The sequence below is a fragment of the Phascolarctos cinereus genome, unplaced genomic scaffold (assembly GCF_003287225.1).
Source record: "Phascolarctos cinereus isolate Bilbo 61053 unplaced genomic scaffold, phaCin_HiC Scaffold_4;HRSCAF=312, whole genome shotgun sequence".
Taxonomy (NCBI): Eukaryota; Metazoa; Chordata; class Mammalia; order Diprotodontia; family Phascolarctidae; genus Phascolarctos; species Phascolarctos cinereus.
The window spans coordinates 128,111,620-128,119,192 of record NW_027555847.1 but is presented as its reverse complement, the minus strand read 5'-3'; the positions used below and the strand labels follow the sequence as shown (position 1 = coordinate 128,119,192).

Sequence of the window (7,573 nt, the reverse complement as noted above, 5' to 3'; positions counted from 1 at the left end):
GTCACACCTATGTGCTTTTCTTATGTGTCTCCCCTCCTCCATTTCCTATTTACCTATTCCCTACCTGTGGAATAAGGAGTATAATCTGCCCCAATCAGATAATACCTAGAACATTATGTTGAATTCTAGGTCACCATAATTTGGAAGGTTTGTTCCGCTTCTAAAACTCTGATTCCATGAGTCTCCTCTCCAGAGTGGCTGATCACAGAAGGCTAGGTAAAGATGTATTGACTTGAATCTGACCCCTTCCCACCCACTGCCAGTTCCCCTCAAAAAAAAAAATTCTTCAGAAGCCTATTTAAGAAAATAGTTTTTAATCGTTAAAGTCAGTTTTATACTCCCACCTCCCTCAGAGGAAGCCCACCACCACGATGGACCTCAGCCCCCAAATGAGTCATCACCTGGACTCTCCCTCCTGGAACGGGCCCCCTGGAAACCAGGGCCTAGGGTAGGGATGACTTGGGGGTTCAGCACAACCTCCCCAGGCCGGGCCCCTCCTGGTTTCCCTTTCAGCTGGAGGAGATCCTGGTAATCCCGCACCATAGCCCTCAAGGGTTCCAGCTGTGGTAAGACATACTCCTCCAACCACTCATCCACAGTATTAGAGTAGAACACAACACCCAAGTGCATCTGTAGGGTCGGCAGCAGGCTCTCCCAGGCCTCGGACACCCTGAGGGAAGGAAATGAGGATGTCCACGGGTCACCCTCCCCCCACCAGCCTCCAGAAGTGAGTTCTCCCTCACCGACCAGACAACATCTTCAGACTTGCCACTCCTCTCTGAAAAACCTGAGAGGTCAGCCTCAGCATCCTAGAGCCCTCCCATCCCTTCCCCACACACACTACTCACTTGGTCAATTTTCGGCCAAAGGCCTCCAGATTCTGTGGATTCCCAAACCGATTTTTACGATGGTAAGGGCTAAACCAGCCCTGAGCTGTGCTAGGGGTACACAATGGCAGAAGGGGGTACTTCAGCAACTGGCCATACGTCCCCTGCCCTCCCATTTTGCATGTACTAAGAGGAGAATGGGGAGTTGGGGGACAGCCCCTCTGGTTCTTCTCAAAGTCCTCTTCCCAAGGGTCCTCAGGAATGAGGCATCAGGAGCTGCTCTCTCAAGTGTAAAACAGATGGGGGGTGATCAGAGGGGGTGGGTGTAAGAGATACCTGTCCTCCTCCAGAGCCTTCAGCCCAGTCTCCTTCAGATCCTTGACTTGTTCCACCAGGTGATAGACCTCAGCCCCAGGAAACATACCATCTCCTTGGCTGTGGATAAGAAGGGAAGAGGATCAAGCAGGGCCTGGATGGGAAAGGGGGTAGTCTTTGGCCAGACTTCAGACTGACATGCTAAACTGGACCTCCCTATCCCCTTCCAACTTCCTTCTTCCCTGATCCCTGCCCACAGAGCCCTGGCTTCCCCAAGCCTGCCCCAGGCTTCCACCAGGCAGTGATCTCCAGGCTGGCATGGAGAGCCCCTCCTAGAGCCCTAACTAGGGACCCCACACCCTAGTCTGGCCCATGACCTCCCCACCAGGTGCTGGACTCCAGGTTGATAGTCTGAAACCCCAGTAGCTCCATGACTGTCTTCTTGGTCACCTCTGTGAATTCTCCTAGTGGAAGGAAAGGGGAAAAAAAAACAGGTGATCTAGATGAGCCGCCCTGTCCCAAACCAGAGGGGTTAGAATTTAATTCAGTGCATGACTTATAGACAAGTTCCTTCTCCTGTCTTGGAAAGTCACTATGAATAGCATCTGTCTGATTGTCTAAGAATAGTAACCAAAGTCCATATTATGCACAGAAAGAGGGAAACCACACCTTCTTGGGCATTGTCTCCCCTCTCCCTGGCTGCCCAAGGTGATGGTTAATACCAGCCTCAGTTTCCTTTCCTGTAAAATTGGAATAATTATATGTATACTATCAACCTCACAGGGTTTTTATGAGTAAACTGTTCCATAAACCTTATAGCACTACAGACATATGAGTTATGATAGTTATGACTAAATCCTCAGGGCTACTAGTGTCTTTCCATACCTGTTAAGGAACTGGTAGAAAACCAGCTACTGGGGGGGGGATGGAAGGGGAAAGAGGAAGAGGTAGGGAAGGGAGGTCTAAAGTCCCAGCTGGTGTCCAGGCCTCCTCTCCCAAAACTTTTCCAAGTGGTCCTAGGCCTCTCATTCACAACACACAGAAGGGAGCAAGATGAGAAAGTCCCTAAATTCCCTTCAAGCCCAACATCTTGGGAATGACCATCCTGGAGCAAAAGCCATACCAGCAACTAGGGTCTGCAGACAGATGGCCAAGGAAGGAATAGCCACAGGAAGCAGCTCACACAGCACGGAATAGTGGTCATACCTGAAGATAGAGACCCAGAGATATGTCTAAGACTCTCCATTAGAATACAAGTTCCTTGAGGGCAGGGACTCTGCTTTCTGCTGTTCTTTGTAGCCTCAGCACAGTGCCTGACCCATTGTAGTAGGTGCTTCATAAAAGCTTGTTGACTGCCCCTGATTCCCATTCTCAGTCCATGCCACTCCATTCAGTCCCTAGCCTAAGCCTTCACCTCTGCCAACCAGTCAGAACAATGCCCAGGCAGCGGATAGAGGGGGCATCCCGAACGTGGGGGCCAGCAGACACAGCCTGCATGGCTCGGAGCACACGGAGCCACGACAATTGGTTGCTCAGGTGATGGCTAAGAGGGGTCCACATCTGGGCTGGGCCTGTGGAGCCTTTGAAGGAGCTGGCAAACCACACACCTCGGAAGCCACTTTCTGCATATTTAGCAATGATCCGTCCTGGGGGTGGGGGTGGGGAGAACACAAGGAGTATAAGAACCTAGAAAGCAGGAGTAGGGATAGTAGAAGGATTCAGCTATCAAGGGATCTGGGGAGGGTCCACTCATCCAGGGGCCAGGGATCAAGAGGAGTATCCAACCCACCCCTACATTTACTATCTCAAGTTGTCCTAGTCCAGGGGAAGGGAGGGCAGTAAAGCTAATCACCGGGTCAGCCCTGGCCCACCTAACAACCAGGGCATCAGGGGATGTGACTCCAGTTCTGATAGGTCATATGCTCACCAATCTGGTCAGTGTCCAAGTCAGGGTCATAGAACCACATCATAGGGTCTGCAAGCTGAGGGATCCCCGATTCTAGGAGGACGGACATAAAAGACTAGTAAGAAGGTGTTAAGGAGTCCAACCCCAAGGCAAGGACAAAGCATGACAAAGATTCCTCCATATCTGGGTCCTGTCTCTCCATCCCCACCAGTCCAAGCTGTCTTTGGGTTTGAGAGGACCTTCCATAGCCAATCCTTGGGCATGGAAAGGCCTTAGAGGAGTCCTGGGGTTGGGGAGGGGAGAGTGTCCCAGAGCTGAGGAACAAATTCTAATGAAGGAATGTCAGGGTCTGTAGGATGGGAATATCCCAGGATGCCAGAGGCCCAGAATCCAGAGAATGAATACCAACTAGACAAAGGCAAAGTCTCTGGGATGAGGGGACCCTAGGATTCCAGAGTTGAGAGACAATTGCCAATGAGGGAAGAAGAGAGGGAAGAAGATGATCTTTAGGATGGAAGCATCCCAGGATACTAAGGTTTGAGAACAAATGCCAATGAGGGTAAGTCAGGACCTCTAAAATGTGGGTTTCCAGGATCCCGGGGTTAGGGGTACTCCTAACATTGGGGGGCAAGGAGGGGTCCCAGGGTTGGGGGATGAGTGTCAGTGAGAGAAGGTCAAGTTCTTTGGGATCAGGGGACTCCAGAGCTCTAGAGTTGTAGGAAGAATACCAATGATGGAATGATCAGTGTCTCCCTGTTGGGAAGGGGGATACCAGGGTCCCAGAGTTGGTAGCATTCCTAGCATCCTCCAACCCTGGAAGGTTGGGACATGAATGCCAATGAGGGAAGGTCAGGGTCTCTGGGATGGGGGGGCACCCAGGCCCTCAACCCCGAGTCGAGGGATGAATGCCAATGATAGAATGTCAGGATTTCTAGAAATTGGGGGATCCCAGGGTTGGGGTCCCCCTGCCTCGGACGGCCTGGGGTGGGAGTCTTCGAAGCACATCATCCCAAAGTAGCAGTCGAAGCCCTGGGTGGCGCCAGCTCAGGAAGGTCACGACCTCTCGAACATGGTTCAAGTACATGTGACCAACATCTTCCCCATGGCGGAGTAGCCAGGCACGGGAGTCTGCACCCTCACCCAGGTGGAACACCTGAACCGAAAGGGCAGATGGACCAGCTCAGGCAAGACCTCCAAAGCCTGGTCCTCATCTCTCCGTCTCCCTTCCCATCTCTAACCTCATCAGCTCCCACATGTAGCCAGCGGGTGTGTGGATGCTGATCTAGGACCTGGCCCAGGAGGGCCCGGAGCAGTGGCATTGCCCCAGCCGCATGGGGATTCAGGGTGCTGGGATAACGATCAACCTCCCGCAGAGGCCAGAACTTCTCATGCTTCAGCACAAACTGGAACGAGAAACACCAAGATGAAGGGGGGGAGTGGGGGACAGGATTAGGAAAGCTAAGAATTTAGGAGGCAATAACCAGTTTCCCATGGGAAGGAAACATGTCATCATATTTGATCAGCATAGCATCTGCCCCAAGCCAGGACAGAAGTGGAAATAGGGGAACAGGGTGAAGGGGGACAGGTCAGTGGGATATGGGCTCTTCCCTTTGCCCTCCTGGGATCATCCCCCAACCTTGAAAAGTCACTGGCCCCTGGGATCCCCAGATCAGGATTAAGATTGGAAGATCCTAGTCAAAGGTCAAGGGTTATGGGCCAGGATGAGGGTTAATTGCTGGATTCTGAGGTCATGTTAATAGCCCATGAGATGGACTGGGGCAGGGGTCACGTACCTCAAAGTGGCCAAATGTCTGCACCAGAGGAATCACCTCCAGGTGGTTCTGTGCTGCCAATTGCTGGATCCGCTCAATGTCGTGCTTACTGAGAATACCAGGGTCCTTATCAGGCCCCCACTAGCTGCACTGTTATGCACCCCATTCCCTGCCACTCTTACTCGTGCTCCCTCCAGCTCACGGTCAGCCTTCTCTATTAAACCCCACAGATTCCTCCCTCTATCAGACCCTACAGGTCTGACCTGCTTCCCCTATCAGATGCTGAGGAACCCCAAATCCCTGGGTGACCTCCCTTGTTGAACTCCACAGTTGTAATACATCCCCCCAATCTAATTCGGCTCCCATAGACTGATCCCATTCCCTATTAGGCTCCTCTCTCAGATCCTAAGGCCCTCCTAAACCCACAGCCCCACTCCTCCATCAGTTCCCACAAACCCAACCCCCTTCCCACCTGTAGGAGTGGGATGAACGTAACAATTCAAGTTCCCCATGGAAAGGGAACATGTCCTCATATTCGATCAGCACAGCATCTGCCCCGAGTCGGGACAGAAGTGGAAACAGCTTGGGGGGAGCAGAGTGAGGGGCAACAGGTCAGAGGGACTTGGATTCTTCCCTTTGCCCTCCTAGGATCATCCCTCCACCCTAAAAAAAATCATTGCCCCTCCCCCTTCAGTACAGCCCCTTCCCAGATCCCTTCCCTCATCAGTGGTGGCTTCTCAGCCATCCTAATCAACTGTCTCACCTGTTCCAGATAAGATACCCTGGGAGCAGCTCCCTTCATGTCCAGGTGGACAACCTTCATCACTCCTGTTTCATCTCTTCGAGGAACCTCCCCAGTCAACCTCTGGGACCAAGACCCCAGAGTACTCTCCCCAACTGGTTCAGGAGATGGCTGGCCACCCCCTGTTTCACCCCAGGACCTGCCTGATGTTGGCTCCAGGCTGAGAAAGTGAAAGATAAAAAAATTAGAGATCATTGATCTGCCAACAACAAACAAGGGGATGGGTAGGTGAGGTCCAATGAGCACACACGCACACACATCTTTCCCTTTTCCTACCTTATGCCTAGGAAAGCACCTGCCCCGATCCAGGGGCTCCAGCTTATGGCCTGGTAATGATGTATTTTTGTACATTCAAAGATACCATGTACCTCTATAGCATATGAACAATTCTCCTCCCCCACCCCCAAGCTCCCCACCCCTCATGCAGCAGCCCTAGCCCCTCACCACCGGGGCAGAAGCAGTCTGAGGCCGGCACAAGCACAGAGGAGCAAGGAGGCCACTTGCAGAAGCAATTTCTGGTTCCTTTGCAACATCCTGGGGGGTGTAGTCACTCCTGGGGTAAAATGGGAGGGGGGTCAATGGGTCAAGCCCGGGTCTGGGAAAGGGAAGAATTGTCATCCCTGTGGGGTATTGAGGGGATGTTAGGTCTCAGTGGATGGATGGGAGAGTCGATGGGGTGGGGAGTGGGAGGCTTAGGAAGGGGAGGGGGAGGGGAGAGCATAGCCTGGCTTCACAGCCTCCCCATCCCCAGGCAGCCCTAGGCTGGAGCAGAAGGGAAGGAGTCTCGGGTGAAAGCTGGCGAAGAGAGAAGGGAGAATTGATGGTCTAGACCCGGATCTTGGGGGCGCAGAGGCGGGGCGCCCCCGCGAGTCCCGCTCCCGCCTCCCAGCCCCAGCCCGCGCCCGGCCCGCCCAGGTCCCCCAGCACCTGGCTGAGCTGCTCTCCTCCCGGCCCCGTTAGGCGCCGCGGGGTTCCGACGCCTCCAGGCCCCGCCCGCACCGCTGCCCCCCCAACCCCTCCGGGCGGTCGCCGAACCGACCCCCGCTCCCCGGTGCGGGCGGGCAGGTGGGGAGCGCACCGAGATCCCCAGGCTGCGGCTAGCGGGCCGGGACGGCCTCAAGCCCCACCCGACGCTGTGATTGGATGCGAACAGCCGCGGCAAGCTCCGCCTGCTGCCGGAGGATGACAGCTCGGGAGGAGGAAAGGATGTAGAGGGATGCGGTGGGGGGCTGGGGGTGTCTCCCGAACCCACCCCCACCCAGGAGCGAATCGCCATAGCCAATTCTAAAAGCCCCACTGGGACCCCGTTCCTTTTCCTTTCCACCCCCAGACCCCGCTACAGCAGTACAGGCTTATGGGGCCAACCAACCTCCATTCCGAAGAGAACGTGTGGATCTCCGCCCACCCTTTCCCCGAACATCTGGGACCCACAGGGACTCCCATTCTTCCACATCTGACATGTCCTTCAAGCTTACCTTCCACCATCCTATCTCCTCCATTACTCTCCCCAGAACTTTCCCCGTCTATATCCTCTGGTCTTCTCATTCCTGTCTGCGATCGGTGGGTACTAAGCCTCCCCAGGCTTGCTCCACCTTCTCTGCGCCTGCTCTAGCCCCCTTCTACTGTGCCCTGTGGAACCCCTGTTCTACTGTGAGCAAGCTCCTCTCCATCCCCCACCTTTTTCACAAGCATTCCTTCCAGCTGCCCGCCTTAACAAGAACCTGGCTTTTTCCCTGACAACACCGATTCCCTCCCTGACAATTCTCTCCAATGGAGACTGCTTCTTCTCTCACTCCCTGTGAATGACAAGGTCAGAAGGAGGAGTCAGCATGCTTCTTGCTCACCACCATTTATTTACTTCTCCTGGACCATCAACCTGCCACTATCATTCAAAAACCTTTTCTTCCTTGAAATGCATGCCATTCTTTTTATAACACTTTCTGTCCATCTT

The 7,573-nt window shown here is 53.8% G+C and overlaps 1 protein-coding gene across 1 annotated transcript; it reads right to left on the bottom strand.

The window, feature by feature from the left end:
• Nucleotides 1-297: 297 nt before the first annotated feature.
• Nucleotides 298-7,364, bottom strand: LOC110221851 (hexosaminidase D-like). Its single transcript, XM_078152558.1, has 14 exons — nucleotides 7,098-7,364; nucleotides 6,067-6,175; nucleotides 5,584-5,782; nucleotides 5,293-5,402; nucleotides 4,842-4,929; nucleotides 4,287-4,451; nucleotides 4,018-4,201; nucleotides 3,070-3,141; nucleotides 2,557-2,788; nucleotides 2,266-2,348; nucleotides 1,528-1,606; nucleotides 1,164-1,262; nucleotides 849-938; nucleotides 298-670 (listed from the first exon to the last, which is right to left on the bottom strand). The coding sequence occupies exons 1-14, from the start codon at nucleotides 7,165-7,167 to the stop codon at nucleotides 379-381; spliced, it is 1,872 nt and encodes a 623-aa protein (XP_078008684.1). The 5' UTR covers nucleotides 7,168-7,364; the 3' UTR covers nucleotides 298-378.
• Nucleotides 7,365-7,573: the final 209 nt, after the last annotated feature.

What these genes read in the sequence shown, in the direction of transcription:
- LOC110221851 (XM_078152558.1), bottom strand. Translation starts at nt 7,167, where the DNA reads ATGAGAAGACCAGAGGATATAGACGGGGAAAGTTCTGGGGAGAGTAAT. An exon ending in AGGAGATAGGATGGTGGAAG is followed by an intron (nt 6,176 to 7,097) that starts GTAAGCTTGAAG and finishes ATTTTACCCCAG; the next exon opens with GAGTGACTACACCCCCCAGG. An exon ending in CCCACCCCAGGCCGTCCGAG is followed by an intron (nt 3,142 to 4,017) that starts GCAGGGGGACCC and finishes CCGTCCTCCTAG; the next exon opens with AATCGGGGATCCCTCAGCTT.